The following is an 18,149-nucleotide window of genomic DNA, read 5'->3' on the forward strand; positions in this document are numbered from 1 at the left end:
CTCATTCATCATGCCATTCAGAATTGAACTGTGCTCCTTCTGATACGTGAGTATTTTATAAAGGGTTGATATAATTTCCTTCCTTTGGTATTGACATCTTTTAAAAGCCAAGTCTCCTAAACAGATTTTTTTAAAGTTTTTCAACACTTTCAATTTTTTTTTGTTAAAATATCTCTACAATAGTAATGGTGGACATGGATAGGAGCTTCAAGCTCATCAAAATGATGTTACTTAATTTATATTTCTAATCTTCATTTTTCTCCCAAATTCCATTACTTTAGCACTGCAATAATTTTACTTTTTACTCATTTCTGTTAGCCTAATACTGTTACAGTGTCAACGATCAGGGCTGGGGTTTGATTCCTGTGCCCTCAGTCAGGAGTTTGTACATTTTCCCTTTATCTTCGTGGGTTTCCCCCAGGTGCTCTAGTTTCCTCCCACCTTTCCAAAAAATGTCCTGGGAGTTGGAGGTAAATTGGGTGTAATTTGGCAGCATGGGCTCTTGGACCGAAAGGGCCTGTTACCATGCTGTATGTCTAAATTTAAAATTCTGAAAATTTAAATTTCTACTTGTATTTTCTTTTTGGATTGTCATATTATTTACAAACTTGATTTATGACAGATGCTTGTTAAAAAAACAGCAGTGGTGAGAAAGAGGACACACCTAGCGCACATCACATCATTCACTTCACATGGAATATAACGACTTTTCACCTGTACCCTGTTCCTTCACCAATTTCGTAATATGTTAATCCTTATGCATCCCATCAGCTGAGCTATTATATCTTACCTCCAATATGACACATTTAATTTTTAAGCACAGTATTGACAATTGAATACTATTCTAATCTAGGAAGGAAAAATAAAAGAAAGCTTTTTTTTCCAGAAAGTGTACGTCGTGGTTATGGCTTATTTACAGAATTTACCACGATCAGTGACTATAATAAAGTGGTGCTATCTTTACTTTCGGGACTTCCCAATGAAGTGGACTTTGCAATTAATGTTTGTACATTAATGTCACATGGAAACCAACAAATTCTGCAAATGGAAAAAGATCCAAAGGTTGTTACACTTCTTCTTGCACATGCTGGGATTTTTGACGATAGTAAGTATCTTTTTTTATCCATAAAATAAATTGGAGCATTTGCATTTTGAAAGTAGTAGTGTCCTGAAGTGAAAGCATTGAATATGATATTCTTGTATTGGAGCTAATGTAGTGCATAATAGAGGGAAATCTTCATTAAGTAGTAAATGAGCAGTAAAATTGTAATTTCAGTCTACATTGTAGCAATTCTCTAGAAGGTGGTAAGTGCAAGGCGTTAGGAAATTAAGTAACCTCACCAGAGGTCATCAATTAGATGACAAACAAGCCCCTTTCACACTTGCCAATGATCCCAGGAACCGAACACCAATCGTCCTTTAAAGTGGCAAGCGTGAAGCAAAATCTGCTCAACATCGGCATCAGATGATGTCATCTCATGGCAGGGATTGCCGGCCTCAACTCCTAACACAATCCCTGGCATCTGCAGGCACCGGCATTGAGATCAGGCAAGTGTGAAATGGGCAATTGCATTGCAGGCACTTCCTATTAAAGGTAAAACAGACCAAACACCGGGGATAAACCCTTGCAAGTGTGAAAGCTTTCAGTGTCCCAGTTAGGAGTGGTCTAGTGTAAAAGGCTAAACCCCCCCCCCATTCCTATCCTGGGACACTGAACAGCCAATTTACTGTGATGCAAGTGTGAAAGGGGCTTAAGTGGAGTGATAGAGCTGATGGAAAATGAGGGAAGCATCTGTAAGAATTTAGATAATCAAGTGTTAAATAGTTTTAAGCTTGAATCACTTAGGATTTAATACTGCAAAAGCTAGGAAAACAAGTTTTTGTTTAAATTTTAACTATTTGATTTTGCTTCCAATAATAATTAGTGACTTAATTACAGTAGTTATAAATTTTAACTTATAAATGTAAAACCCAAATCACTCATTTGTTCAAGAAATAAATTACAGATTACTTTCAAATTAGTGGAGATGTTAAAGTAGAGGCAGTATCAGGTTTGTGGAGGCTTGTGGACAGTGAGATTGTTGAATACTTTTATGCTTAGTTATTGAGCTGGGATTGACGCTGGCATGAGAGAGGTAGGGGCATGAGCAAGCTTAAGATTGTATACTAATAACAAGGAACAATACAACTATAAATAGGTTGGCAAACCAATAACATGGGGAAATAGACACTTTGGCCATTACAGAAATTACATATTACCCTCCTCCTGCCCTGCTCTGTTTGGCTGTTTTCTCCAGATCAAGATTTCTCTCTGGTGAAACGACCAATGGTTGCTGAGTAGCAGTTTACAGCTAAGCAGAAGGGGTGAAGGCAGCTTCCATCATTTTCCATGGAGGATGGTGAAGGAGACTATAGGATTCAGGAATTCTTTCAACACATGGAGCAGGTGATGGTGCTATGCACTACGTTCACTATGCTGGTGACAGCACTGCCCCAAGCTGCACATCTCACGACTGAGTAGCAGCTCAGCTGCCCCAGCCATCATTTGTGTCCGAGTTTGTTATTGGGTTTGTGCCAGGTTCCTGGTGCAGAAGTGGAGAGATCAGGAGTTCACAAAAAGCCGCTGGCACAACAGCACTCTCCTTAATGCATTTCATATTGTATAATGCTATTAAGACCCATTTTAGGAGCAATTTTATTGATACAGATGCCTAACCCTTTATCCAGAATTGCAAAAACTGGCAACTTCCAAAAATTGGCATTTTTTTCACACCAAACATGACTCGTGAGACCCTTTTTGCGATGAAAGAAATTTTCAGAAATGTTGAAAGATATTAATACAAGGAAGGGAGAAAGAAACTAAAGTCACTTATTTATTTGTGGAATCTGGCTGTTGTTGGCAAGATGAGCAATTATTGGTGGTGAGCCAACATTTTGAAGTGTTCAATCTGTGTGATTAGTGAAGTAAACCCTGCAATAATAATAGGTGGAGTACTCAAAGAGTGGAGATATTAATGCTGAAAAATGGCAATTGGAATGATTTGTGGCTCAGCAGAAATTTGGAGATAGTGGTATCCCCAGATGTCTGCTGCCCTTGTCCTTCTCATTTGTGAACTCAATTATGGGAGGTGATGTTGAAGAATCTTGGTGAATTGCTGCAATCAATCATTTCAATCTATACGCTACATATACCGGCCTGGCAAGACTGAATGCTTAAGGTGAATTGGGTTCCAATGAAGCAGACAGCTTTGATTACCATTTAATTTTGATATTTTTTCTGTTACGTAAATATGCAGGGACTCTGGTACTTAGTCTGTCTCTGCCTAATCTCGATAAAACAAATGTGGGTGTATTTTGCTATGTGTGAGATGTGCCTGGTCCTCAGTTTGCTCAGTTTATATTCTCTTTGTTTTAGGTCCAGGAACCTATTTAAATATTTACGAATCAGAATGGAAAGTGAAATCTGGAAGGGACTTCATAAAGGTGATTATGTTTCTGACAGATCACAGCATCCTTGTGTTGTAGTTGATCAGAGTGCAATTATCCACAATGTCCACTCAAATATATGTAAATAACACATTCAACGTACACTTTTTTAAAAGAATATTTATTAGGATTGCAGTGTCTATTTTAAAAGGGTTAATAGTATGAATGAATCAGTTAAACTGACCTATTTGCCTGACCATTTTACGGATCCAGAAGTATTCATTGTGCAATTCTTTTTGGAATTCACTTTCACTGGGAGGAAGAACAAAACGTACCAAATTCCAAAGATGGATAGTGTTTGTTTGGACTATGATCTTAAACAGAATATACTGCAATATTTATCTTGTTCAAAACAGTAGACCATTATTTTCCTACCCCTTGTTCTGGCTTCCAGGACATTTGAAGATGAAACTTATTGCCTGCAGGAATTCGTCTAATACATTTATCCAGCCCATTCACCCCATGCTTACGTATTCCATGTATGTACTTACAAACAGTGGCCACGTTTCCCAAAGTCAGTTTCTGATTGGTAAGACCCTAAGGAACCTGGAGCTTTAAAGCCAAACAATGGTAGGTCCTGTTTCCAAATAATTTGACTATTGATTAAGATTTTCCTCCCAAGACATACCAGCTGTCAAAAAGACTTTGAACGTCTCTGACTATCTCACAAATTTGAACTTTCAGCATCATTTAAGCTCTTTGAAATTATTAATTGAATAATTGATCAATTAAAAAGGAATTTCTAAAACAAATAGAAAGGTCACATCTTTCTTTCTCTCAGACCAGTCCCTCACCATGTAAATGATTAGAGTCGCTAAACTTATACTAGGGTGGCATGGTTAATGTAGTGGTTAGTGCAAAGCTATTACAGTGCCAGAGACCTGGGTTTGAATCTGGTGCCGTCTGTGAAAAGTTTGTACATTCTCCCAGTGACCACGTGAGTTTCCTCTGGGCGCTCCAGTTTCCTCCCACATTCCAAAAGATACAGGATTTGTAGGTAGAGCACTTGTTACCATGCTGTATCTCTAAACTAAAAAAAATCTAATTGGTGCATGTTGAACAGCAGGTTGGAAAATTACCACTAGACTTTGTGAGATCAGTTTTAAATGACAGCAGTCAGGTGTGGCTCTTTCACGTTCACATGGATAGCCTTGGAAGTAATTTTTGTTTTCAAGCTCATACATATTTCAAACAAGAATGTTGTGTGACTCCATGTTAAATGCTGTTGAAATGGCATAAAGACCATGTTCAGTGGAAAGTCAGTTAATGAAAACAGTGCTTGTTTATATACATAGCAGGTTTATTTTAAAAAAATGTCATGTTCATGGTACACTGGAAGTGGCAATTTTAGTGCGTGTCTGTTCTTTCTCTGTGATCCATTTGGATTTATTAGTTAAATTTAACTGCATTAGTGATCAAATATAATGTCTAAAAAGTAGCTTTTGTTTCTGTCTGACACAAATATCTGAAATCCATATGTAACAAAACTTTGAGTGATCGTAAAGTCATCAAATGCATAAGTAGGGTTTTCGTTGCTGCATTGATTAAACATTATCAGGAATAGGTTTCAGTGCAATCCTTGGCATTTTGTCTCCTTACCTCTAGTTTTAAGTTTACATTTGCTTGATTGAGAGAGAGAGAGAGTCATTGCCATGTTTCTAGTATTTCATATTGGAATTTCTGGTAATGTCAGCATCGACAAAATGATCTGCCTTTTCATGTCTGGTACAAATTCAAATCCAGTCCAGAATCAGAGATATCACTTCTGTTTGCTATATGAAGTAGTCGGTCTTATCTGAGCTGTCACAAGAGATTAATGCTAAATTGTGCTATGTTCAGCACTAATGAGTATTATTTGAATGGCTGTAGAATGGAAAGTACGAGTCCAGGTAGTAAGCTGTGATGGAAGAACTTCCACACTGATGCAGGGTGCATGGTCTTTTAACTTTCAGGTTGAGTAAAGGAAATTCTAATGCATTTTAATGCGCTGATTTTAGGCCTAACAGAGAATATCATAAATGAAAAATGTACAATCATAGTTGAGCAGGATTTTTTTTTACATTTTAGCCAATAGAAAACTTTTTTTTCAAGACTTTCTGCCATATCCAGAATTAATATTAGAAGCTGAGACAAGGAAAAATAAGACAAAGTTTCAGGCTTCATCCAGTGGTATACAGACTGGCCTCAATTTTCTCCTTGTCTTGCCCTAATTTGAAAGTGGGCTTTGCAGGTTGATAGCTTCTTAAAGGAAAATACAGTGATTACTTTTGTTTGATTAGATTTATAATTAGAATATGTAAGCTGGTAATTAAACCAATTGGCCTAGAGCATTTGGAATTTGCCTTAACCTATTGGCAAACTCCAAGTTAACATTTAATGTATTATGCAATGTTTATTAATAAAATAACACCTCAGACAAAAGTACCATCTACTCTGAATCAATTGTGCCTTAAAAGTACTGATGAATTGAGAAGATCTCGTAGCCCTGTCATCAAATAACACAGATGGTATTTTCTGGACGTTTTTGATGACAGCAGTTGAACAGTGCCAATGTTAGACATGCATAATGTATGAGTGGATATTTATTATTATGATCATCATTTAAAAAGTGAAAGCAACAACTGTTTCTCTGCTAAAACCTTCTGCAGTGACTGGGAGATCATTGCAGACCAGCAGGAGAAAGTCTGCTTGCATGATATTGGTATTTCTGTCACTTTATTTATGCCATCTCTTTAGTAAATCATTACTCTTGTGGCTCATCTTAGCAGAGCAAAGGTAATTATTTAACAGTGCAAATATTTGAAGGATTTATAGGAAGCAATCCTACCTATTGCAGAATTCCTAAATGTGTTGAACAATGTAAAAGGAGTGTTAGATTTATTAGCATTGAGTGGCAATTTGTTTAGGGAACTATCAGTTTTAATTTAAGAAAACAACACTGTTCACTTACTTAAATTGATAGTGAACAGTTAAAAATTAACATGAGGGGAAAGTTAAGATTATTGAACCCACCAACCCAACCTTCTGGACAGACTCATTGTGTTCACTTGCTTTTACCCCACCAAACTAGTTTCATCTGACCTTGATTCTATCTTTTCTCACCTGGTCCAATCCCTCCCCACCTACATCCACGATACTTCACAAGCCCTCCATCTCTTCAATGACTTGCAATTCCCAAGCAATCATTACCCTCCTCTGCCTGGCAGAACTGGACCTCATTCTAAATAACTTCTTAAACTTATCTCACTTCCTCCAAATCAAAGGAGTAGTCATGCATACCCACATGGGTCCCAGCTACGCCTGCCTGTTTATGGGCTTTGTGGATCAATCCATGATGCAGGCAAGGTCCCTCAACTCTTCCTCTGTTATATTGATGACTACATCGAGGCTGCCTCACGCACCCACGATGAACTTGTCAACTTCATTTACTTCACTGCCAACTTTCACCCCGATCTCAAACTCATCTGGTCCATCTCCATCAACACTCTCCCCTTTCTGGATCTATCTCCATCTCAGGAGATAAAGCTTTCCACTGACATATATTACAAACCCATCAACTCCCACAACTACCTCAACTGCACTTCCTCACACCCTGTCACCTGCAAAGATTCTATTCCCTTCTCTCAATTTCTCTGTGCAACATCGGATTCCAAGATGAGGTCCAGATCTTCTGAAATGACTGCCTTCCACAAATGTGGCTTGCCTTCCACCACTCAGCCCTCACCTCCATCTTCTTCATTTCCCGCTCAGCTGCCCTAGTCCCCTCTGCCCCTAGACACAACAAGCACAAAATTCCCCTTGTCCTTACCTACTACCCCACCAGCCTCCACATCCAACACATTTTTAGACATACAACACGGTAATGGGCATTTCGGCCCATGAGCCCATGCCACCCAATTAACCTGCAACCCTCGGTATGTTTCGAATGGCAGAAAGAAACCAGAGTCCCCAGGGAAATCCCACGCAGACACAGGGAGAGTATACCAACTCCTTACAGACAGACATTGGAGGTTTCAAATCCCAATCGCTTCTGCTGTGCTAGTGTTGTGCTAACCACGACGCTAACTGTGAATCCAGAGAGATAGGTTAACACCCATGAACCCCAATTTAAATTATTTTTTTCAAATGTTTTCCTCTGCCTATCTGCACCACCTTTAGCAATTTCTATAGAGCTGCAATTTTCCAACTTCTTCTAAACATTTTTTTAGCATTTTGCTTTTCGTTCCCCTTTGCCTCTTTGCCAATATCCTCAGATGCTTAATGTCTTACTCTAGAATGTTCTCCCTAACTTTAACTTCCTACCTCACGACCACCTTTTACACCAAGCTAATGTTTATTCTGGTTAACCGTTTTGAGTTTTGTGTGCCCGATGGAGATGTGGGGGGGCTGGTAGTCATGGTGGGGAGCTGGCTGATGGAGGACCTCAGTTTTCTTCAGGCTGACTTCCAGGCCAAACATTTTGGCAGTTTCCGCAAAGCAGGACGTCAAGCGCTGAAGAGCTGGCTCTGAATGGGCAACTAAAGCGGCATCGTCTGCAAAGAGTAGTTCACGGACAAGTTTCTCTTGTGTCTTGGTGTGAGCTTGCAGGCGCCTCAGATTGAAGAGACTGCCATCCGTGCGGTACCGTATGTAAACAGCATCTTCATTGTTGGGGTCTTTCATGGCTTGGTTCAGCATCAAGCTGAAGAAGATTGAAAAGAGGGTTGGTGCGAGAACACAGCCTTGCTTCACGCCATTGTTAATGGAGAACAAAACTCAAAACGGTCAACCAGTTTACCTATCTCGGCTGCACCATTTCATCAGATGCAAGGATCGACAATGAGATAGACAACAGACTCGCCAAGGCAAATAGCGCCTTTGGAAGACTACACAAAAGAGTCTGGAAAAACAACCAACTGAAAAACCTCACAAAGATAAGCGTATACAGAGCCGTTGTCATACCCACACTCCTGTTCGGCTCCGAATCATGGGTCCTCTACCGGCACCACCTACGGCTCCTAGAACGCTTCCACCAGCGTTGTCTCCGCTCCATCCTCAACATCCATTGGAGCGCTTACATCCCTAACGTCGAAGTACTCGAGATGGCAGAGGTCGACAGCATCGAGTCCACGCTGCTGAAGATCCAGCTGCGCTGGATGGGTCACGTCTCCAGAATGGAGGACCATCGCCTTCCCAAGATCGTGTTATATGGCGAGCTCTCCACTGGCCACCGTGACAGAGGTGCACCAAAGAAAAGGTACAAGGACTGCCTAAAGAAATCTCTTGGTGCCTGCCACATTGACCACCGCCAGTGGGCTGATCTCGCCTCAAACCGTGCATCTTGGCGCCTCACAGTTTGGCGGGCAGCAACCTCCTTTGAAGAAGACCGCAGAGCCCACCTCACTGACAAAAGGCAAAGGAGGAAAAACCCAACACCCAACCCCAACCAACCAATTTTCCCCTGCAACCGCTGCAATCGTGTCTGCCTGTCCCGCATCGGACTTGTCAGCCACAAACGAGCCTGCAGCTGACGTGGACTTTTTACCCCCTCCATAAATCTTCGTCCGCGAAGCCAAGCAAAAGAAAGAAATGTTTATTCATTGAATTCTGGCCTATAACCATGCAACAATTCTGCAAGATCGTTCCTCTGCTGTTATGAATAATGAAGAATACTGAATGGAAGTTTGCATTCTAAGCACCAGTTGAAAGTTTAAAAACTGGTAGTGGAAAAAACAGTGAAAATATTGTTTTTTTTCTTGTGTACTGTTGATATTCCTGCAGAGTTGGAGTGATTGTCCCCAAAATGTTTGACAATGGCAGTGAAAGGTGCAAGTTTCACTTACCTGAAGTCATGCAAAAAAAAACAAATAATTTTCACACCCTACAATTTAAATACGACAGCCACATAGAATTAAATCCATCCCCAATTCTACTCCATACATTTCCATAGATCAGCACACCATGAAACCAGCTGGAAAAGTAAAAGTAGACAGAAGATTATAAGTTTGCAATTTAAGTGAGAATTTAAAATTTACAAGGCACCACATAGCTTTCCAACAATCTTCTCCAACTTTAATGCCAGTCCAACCTTTGCCATTCACTGTACTAGTACAGAAAAGCTGAAATCAAGTTAAGGAATAAGATTTAGAGCAGTGGTTCTCAACCTTTTTCTTTCCACTCACATCCCACTTTAAGCAATTCCGATGCCATCAGTGCTCTGCGATTAGTAAGGGATTGCTTAAGATGGTGTATGAATGGGAAGGGAAGGTTGAGGATCACTGCTCTAGACCTAATTTTTACTGAAAAATTGTTATTAGCCCACTTCCTTTGGAGTTATGAAACCGCGCACATAACGAGTCAATTAGGTATGATTAAAACAGTGGTTTTTAAACTTTTTCTTTCCACCCACATACCACCTTCAACAATCCCTTACGATCACAGAGCATCTATGACCTAGGGAATACTTAAAATGGTATGTGCGTGGAAAGAAAAAGGTTGAGAACCACTGATTTAGAGTATAGGCAATAGATATATACTTAGTAATCCAAACCTGAATGTGCCTTGTGTACTTACACGCATGCACTTAAACAACGCCTATCCTCTCAAAGATTTGCATCATCTGTTCTCCTCTTGGGTAGTTGCTTGGGACAAGGATGACCTGCTTCCAATCCACTCTGATGGCATCTGAGTTGGTTAGAGCGTAATATGAGATTTACAGACTTGGCCACGAGCAGGACAGAAGATGCTTAATGGGATAGGAATACAAATTGGTATAATCCATCCATGCATTCCAGGACTTTTAGGTTCTCTGTGTCACTTTGAATAATCCTTCCCCATATGAGTGGTAATTTGGTAGGAAATTCAATGTGAGGATGTTACCCTTTCTTCAAATGACTTCCAGAGTATTACTTTCTTGTGCATTCCTGGTAATTTATCTCCATGACTGAGGGAGATAGAGTGCCTGTGTCAGGAATTTGATGTGAGGTAAGTTCATTATATTTTCAGTTCATTGGCTGAGTGATGTGCCAGGAATACTGGCTTTCATGGGAGCATAATCACTGGTTCAGATTTGGAGATTTTGGATATCTGCTACATGGAACATAACAGCACAGTACAGGCCCTTCAGCCCACAATTTTGTGCCAACTTATTTAAACCTACTCAACAATTAAAACCTTCCTTACCTCACACCCATAAATCTTGCATTCTTGTGCATGATTAAGATTGTTTAAAAAGTCCCTATTATACCACCACCCCTGGCAATGCATTCCAGAGACTTCCTCTCTTTGTTTAAAAAAAACATATCCTGTCATTTCCCCTAAACTTTCCTCCTCTCACCTTACATAGACATCTTCTAGTATGTTGGTGTCTATATAGTGCCTTCCATAATGTTGGGGACAAAGACTTTTATCCCCCCTTTATTTGCCCCTGTGCTCCAGTTTCAAATTTGTCATCAAACAAATGCGCATTCCAGACTTCACTAAAGGGTATGCCTTGGACTGACCATATAGAAATCACAGTACCCTTCATACATATTCCCTTCATTTTAGGGCACCATAATATTTGGGACATAGCAATGTATGGTATGTATATTAAAGTAGTTCTATTTAGTACTTTGTTGCATATCCCTTGCATGCAATGACTACTGTGATTCATAGACAGCATCAGGTGCTGAGTATCTTCTCTAGTGATGTTTAGCCAGGCATCTACTGCAGCCACCTTCATATTCTGGTTATTATCCTTGGGAATTTCTGCAACCTGCAACATAATCCCACTACCAGACACATCTTCCTCACTCTGTTTTCCATAGGGATTGCTCCCTCTATGCTCCCTCATACACACATCCCTCCCCACCAACCACCCCACCCTGGCACCTTCCCTTGTGGCCACAGGAGGTGCCATGCTTGCACCCACACCTCCTCCCTCACCACAGTCTGGGCCCAAACATATTTCAAGTGAAGCAAATGTGTATCACTTGTGTATCAGCAGGATTGCTTTACTGCATCCGGCCCTCCCTTTGTGGCCTTCTCTACGTTTGAGAGACTGGGCGCAGACTGGGAGATCGCTTCACTGAGCACCTTTGCTCTGTCCACACCAGTGACAGGGACCTTCCAGTGGCCAGCCATTTCAGTTCTCCATCGTATTCCCATACTCACATGTCTATCCATGTCCTCGTGTACCATCCCACCAAGACCACTCATAATTTGGAAGAACAACACCTGATTTTCTGTCTGGATGTTCTTCAGCCAGATAACATTAACGACGACTTTTCCGGATTCTGCTAACCTCTCACCCTTCGCCGCCCCCACCCCCACAATCCTTTCCCCTGTCTTTTTTCCCCTCTGCTCTCCACCCCTTCCCTCTCTATTTACCTAGCCATCCCTCCTCCCTTTGATTCTGTGCCCTCCCTCCCTTCTCCACCTGTTACCTCCTACCTTTGCTACCATGCTCCTTCCCCCTATGCCTCCCCCTTAACCTTTTATTCTTGCTGAAATTTTTCCATACCTTGAAGAAGGGCTGAAGCCATAAATGTTAGTTATGTATTTTTATCTTTGCAACATAAAAGACACTGTTTGATCCACTGTGTTTCTTCAGCATTGTATTTTTACTTCAACCATGTGTCAGCAGACTTTTGTGTTTTACTTAAGATTATTGAATAAATACAAAGCAAAATCCTGTTGCTACAAGGACAGTCTTTTTAACAAAGGGAGATGATCTGAAAAGGGATATAATTTTGAATTTGGGGGACAATAATAGTGAGAAGGAAGTTAGACACATAAAGAATGTAAATTTGATCTGAAGTGAGAATCAATGATTCAACCTAATACCAATATGGCAAAGAACCAAGATTATTCCCTCAAAACTTAATACACTGTATCAAAACAATAATTACCAATATTTAAACAGATTTTAAATTATATTATTTGTGTCCACTACTGGGATGAATACACATCCCAACACTGTCCTTCAGGATGTTCAGGAACAAGTTGTGCAGATATATTCAAACCATTAGATGTTTCTTGTTTTCTATGAAACTTAAAAAGTTAGGCTTGAACCAACATTGATGTCTCTCTTTAAGGCCCCAGAATCTGCTCTGTTTTTACAACAACATTTTCTTTCTACCACAAATTCATCCAAAAAATTCACGCTGAAAAAGGGTAAATAATAATTGGAAAACTTGTTTCCTTGCAGTGACCAGATAAATTTAATCTCATCACTTCTTTTGATCAATTTTATTCTCATTAGCACCAGAAAATATAAAAGTGACTTGATTGGTGAATAATATTTCTGAACTAATGGTTGCTAAGTACAGGTTTATCCATGCAGCCTACATTTCAGCTGTCTTAACATTTTCATGTTGGATAGTCTTGGCCTTTCTTCCAAAAATTTCTTTCGACTCTTCCAGTTTTATGTTTACAAGATTTTAGCTGGTATGTATGTTCTTAAAATGATGAATCCTTACTGCTCCCTTGAAAGCATTCTTTTGGGATAAATAATTTTTGTGTTTTTGCACTTTAATTGGTAAATTTATTGCATTGGAATCTTGATTATATACTAGGAAACCCAGCAGCAGCAGTTATCATTGTCTCCATCTGCATTCAGCTCCATTGATTTTAAACTTTAGAGAACCACTGAGATTTGAGCTGCAAAACCTGTGGCACATTGTGTCTGACGAGCATCTGAGCTCACCTCACTAGTCACATGCAATTAGGAGCATGCAGTTTCTTCCAGAATACTTTCACGTTCAGTCTTCTGAGGGAAAACGAGCTCCAGTGGCACAATCGGTTAGCGCGCGGTACTTATACAGTCTTCTGAGGGAAAACCAGTCAAAGGGATGTTTTTCATACAAGGTGATGGATATATGGAGCAAGCTGCCAGAGAAAGCAGAGGCAGTTATGATTTTAACGTTTAAAAAAAACCATTTGGGCAGGTATGTGAATGGGAAAGGAATCGAGGGATATGGGCCAAATGCACAAAATAGAATTAGTGTGGATGGACATCTTGGTTCATGTGGATGAGTTTGACTGAAGGGCCTGTTTCATGGTGTTTGGCTTTGATTTGGTTTATAAAAAAAATTTTGTATTGCAATTCCAGGTAAAAGGTCTTTTCAAGAGGATCAAAATTCTAATACTTGGAGCATATTGATATTTTTCTGTAACAAGTCTGACATATTTGTGCACAATTTCAATTTTGTTTAAATCTGTGCATAGGTAGGTGTCAAATGATATTATTGCACGTTAATAATTGTTTTTCTGGAAGTACATTGTGAAAAGTTTATCTTTATACTGGTAGCTTTCTGATGTCTTATCTGCTAAAAGAAAGCTTAAGATGCAGTTTATTTTGGGATTGAAAATTATAGGGATGGGGGAAGCTATCATGCAGTTATCCTGAATCTATTGATTATAAACTTGACATTTCTTGCAAAAACACTTTAAAAGTATTAACTCTCAATGGACTTAGAAATTAATCATTTTGAAATGCTTGATAGACTTTTCAATAAAGGTGTTGTTTTTATTTGGAAAGGACCAGACTGACAGTCTAAATAAATTCAAGGGGCACTTACTAATTGTGCAGAAGCTAAATTTTTTGAGAAACTCTGACCATTGATGCCCATGCTCCAATATTAAACTCTGGGTGGACTGATAAAGTGTCACCTTTCTAAAGTTTTTCTGCAGTTATGTTAGGGAATTGTGGTATGAACCTGCACCAGGATGGGTTTGTGGCAGATTCACACTAACTTCAATCATTTTAGTGAGAAAGGTTGACTTTAAGGAAGATGGATAAGCTCCAGAGAGTTTCTTTTTCCTAAAAGAAAATGGGATACATTTAAATGTGTACAGTAAAATAAATCCCCATTATCCAGAATTCAAGCAACAGACAGCCTCAAACAATTGGAAAAAAAATTGCAGGAAATAGATTTAAAAAATAACAAGGTTTAAAGTTGGCACCCCGCCCCTCAGCGGTTAGTTTGCCAATCACGCAACATGCAATTTTCAAGCAACTGGAAAATTTACTTATCCGGAATCTACCAATCCTCATATGTGCCGGATACCGAGAGGCTTTACTGTATTTAAGTGTTGTCATAAATGTATTTAAATTCCTTTAATTGTTTTTAGATTTGTTTTAAAATTTATACATTTTTAACCATATTGCATTCTTAATAATGTGATTCATTTTTGAAAGTTTTTTTATTGTCAAGTAATAATGCATTAAAAATGTAATATGCATGATATACTTCAACTTTTGTCTGCCGCATACAAAGAGACACCTAACAATAGGAGAAAGATGAGCTCATCAGAGACCCAGAGTGACTGTGGTTTCACCTCCAGCACTCCTGCTGCAACACAGATTTGAGCTCCAGATCCAAACCTCTGATTCGATCAGAAAGCTTTTTAGCTTCCAAGGCCCTTTGAGGGCCATTCTTGCTCTCAGCATCTACTTTAAACTCAGTTCAGATTTCTGGTTCCCATGAGCCTGTTTCCAGGAGCCAATGTGAGTCCTTCGCCCCACACAGGCTGCGGACTGCAGGAGACTGAAAGTCATTCAGAATCCAAAAAAAATTTTGAATGCCTTTATTCACAAATTATTTTGACAGCCTGTGAGTCTCAGAATGAGATTTAACCAGCTGCCAGGGCTATTAATGGGGTTTGGGTTGCCTTTTCCCAAAAGGCAGATAAGTGTTGCTTGGGGAGTGACACATCTGGGTAGCTAGTGGGTCAAGCCAAAGGATTCTGCCAGATGCAGCCTGTAAGCTTGTATTGTAGTACTGTGAATTCGGTGTCCATTAAAACAGAGAAGAAGATTAAAAAACTGGCTTTCTGACATGGAGACTAGTGTCTAGAACTTGTTTGAAAGTATTTTTATCATAATGGCAGCCAGCAAGGTGTGATTTTAAGGAGTAATTATGTAATCTTCATAATTATTAAAAGTTGTGAATACTTAAATCAGATATTGCCTTGTTAGCAGATTATGTTGCAGATGAAGTTTTTTCTGATTTTTCTCTATTCCACATTTAATGTTATGGTATCACCTAAGCAACAAGATGGAATTTTCACAATTGATGATAAAATTGATTGGCAAAATAGAACAAAGGCCTTTCCCTACCCTGCACTCCAGCTTCCATGTGCAGATTTTAAGCAATTTTATAAGAAATTTTGTCTCAAAACAAATCACTCCAGATGCTTGGAAGTTTCAAAGACATTCAAGAACTCCTGGAAATACTCAGCAGGTTAGGCAGCATCTGTTACAGATTCATGAATTGCTTGAAATCTTCACCATGTTTCTATCTCACATGTGGTGCTTTATGACGAGTATTTCTAGTAGTTTCTATTTTAAATTCAGTTTTGTTCAATTCTGTTTTGAGTTTTTAAATTGTAACATGTAAAAGTTCATGTTCAGTTCGAAACCTATTGCCAACAGCTATATTTCTCCTTGTGGACACTTGGCAGCAGTACTTGCCTGTATGTTGGAGTAAAAGGAAAAGGAGCTTCCAGCTAGAGGACAAATAACACTGCATGATTTTCTGCTTTGTGCTATTGATTTAAATAAAAAAAACTATTTTGAAAATAGAGAGTCATTTTATGTCATGTAAAGTCCACTGCGCTTTGGTTGAGAGGAGAATATTGTGATTAGAGTTAAGTATCTGGAGGCATGGAGAATGGCTTGACTGCCATTAGGGAGTCAGGGGGAAAGTTTTTCCTGCAATTGGCCAAAACAGGTTTTTTTTGGCCTCCCCCAGGAGCTACACTACTAGTATTTTAGGGCAGAGAATCGCAGAAAATTCATAAGGATCAGTAGTGGCCCAAGTGAATGAGTGGTACAGAGAAAGAGTGGAGATCTGAGGCTTTGGTTCAAGAGGCTACGGCGAGGAGGCTGAGGGAGGATGAGGAGTGGTGGGAAAAAAAATGACAGGTAAACTGATTCAGTGTGATGCTTGTATGATGTGGGAGGTCAGGGACACTGATGGTGTCTCTGGCTGCTGCACGTTCACGTTACACACACGTGCGCTTAGAATTAGAAGGGGGTTAAGTTAGGTAAAGTAAGTTAATAGTGATAAATTAAAGTGTAATTCTGTTTTCATGTTTAAAGATAATTAAAATCAACTTTTGTTTAAGTAACCATTTGTCTTGGTGAATATCTATTGGGGTCCTCTGGGCTCATCACAGAGGCCAAACACCAGAAATGGCTGTGATGCTTCACTACCCATTAAGGTGAACATTTTTTATGCTCACTTTGAAAAGGAAAACACAACGATACACATGGTAATTCCTGCAGAAGCTGACCAGCCTGTGATATCTGTCTCCAAGGCATCCTTCAGAACACCCTTCAAGAGGCAAGAAGTCAGGCCCTGATGACTCTTGCAAGTTTCTGCCATGGAGAGGATTCTGACTAGTTGCATCACTGTTTGGTCTGGAGGTGCCAATGTACAGGACAAGAAAAATCTACAGAGCTGTGAACTCAGTCAGCGCCATCATGGGCATCAGTCTCCACTCTTTTGATGACATCTACAAGAGGCTGTGTCTTGATAAAGCAGTATCTACCCTCAAGGACTCTCACCACCCAGAGGCCATGCCCTCGTCACACTGCTACCATCGGAAAGGAGGTACAGGAGCCTGAAGATGAATATCCAGTGGCGTAAAGATAGCTTCTTCCCCTGTCACCAGATTTCTGAATGGACAATGAACCACAACATAACCTCACTGTATCTTATTTTTATTTCTAAATGCAGTTTTATAGCAATATTTGCAATGTAATGCAACAAAACAATGAATTTCATAACATGTTTGTGACAATAAATTCTGATTCTACTGCAATCATACATACCATTGGTAAGACTGCACTAAGAATATTCGTACCTTTTAAAAAAAACTATACTTTAAAGATTCACTAATTGGTTTCAAGGATAATTGGCTTGTTGCAGGTTAAGCAGTGTTTGAAAGGAGGGAGCTCATTGAAACAAAAAATATTTGAGGGCACAAGTTAGAGATGAAGCAACATTTATCTCTTGGGATAATGAATCTTTGAAATTCTCTATCCTGCTGCTATTAACTATATGCTAAACAGATCAGCAGTTTTCTGGATATTAACTGAATCAATGCATATGTGTAGTGTAGGAAAATGGTATTGAGGTAGAAGGTGAGTTATGATCTTGATAAATGGTGGATAATCTATACTATTCCTTGTATTCCATGCTCTCTCCACCATGTCTTATTGACTGCATCTCTTTGCTCTCTCCCTTCCCCCTATCTCTCTCATTGTAGTTCATGAATTGTTCACTGGTTAATTTGTGCTGGTGTTTTCCCTTCCTGACCCTGATTATTTTTGCATATTGATCCTAACTGATGCATTGTAAAGTTTAGGTTTAGGCAACATCCCTAGTCATGAAGTTCACTCTGCCAGAAAATATCAGTTTGTTAAAATTGCACGAGTTTTTAAAATTAATAATACCTTTTTATATCTACTCCATTTAAATATATTATTTTTGCATTTGTTTATCCAGTGTGCAGTTCTTTAAATTGTCTATTCACAAATGTGATTTTTGTTGTTTCATTCAAATTTAATATTTTAATTTATTTGAAATGCACTGTGCATTAAAGAAGCTTAAAGAACTCCAATTCTGGATAACTGAATTTCTCAGAAATAGCAAACCCATTTCTCAATTGTTTATAAAATAAAGTTTTCAAAA

At 39.2% G+C, this 18,149-nt stretch overlaps 1 protein-coding gene across 4 annotated transcripts in view; it reads left to right on the plus strand.

The window, feature by feature from the left end:
* The window catches only part of LOC138764954 (AT-rich interactive domain-containing protein 2-like), a 278,904-nt gene that overhangs the window by 174,968 nt on the left and 85,787 nt on the right, over window positions 1-18,149 (plus strand). For all 4 annotated transcript variants that reach the window (XM_069941451.1, XM_069941455.1, XM_069941453.1 and 1 more), the window contains exons 5-6: window positions 887-1,105; window positions 3,416-3,483. In XM_069941451.1, coding sequence (XP_069797552.1) covers window positions 887-1,105; window positions 3,416-3,483 — 287 coding nt within the window. The remainder of the gene's footprint in view (window positions 1-886; window positions 1,106-3,415; window positions 3,484-18,149) is intronic.

This window comes from Narcine bancroftii, chromosome 5 (genome assembly GCF_036971445.1).
Source record: "Narcine bancroftii isolate sNarBan1 chromosome 5, sNarBan1.hap1, whole genome shotgun sequence".
In the NCBI taxonomy this organism is placed as follows: domain Eukaryota; kingdom Metazoa; phylum Chordata; class Chondrichthyes; order Torpediniformes; family Narcinidae; genus Narcine; species Narcine bancroftii.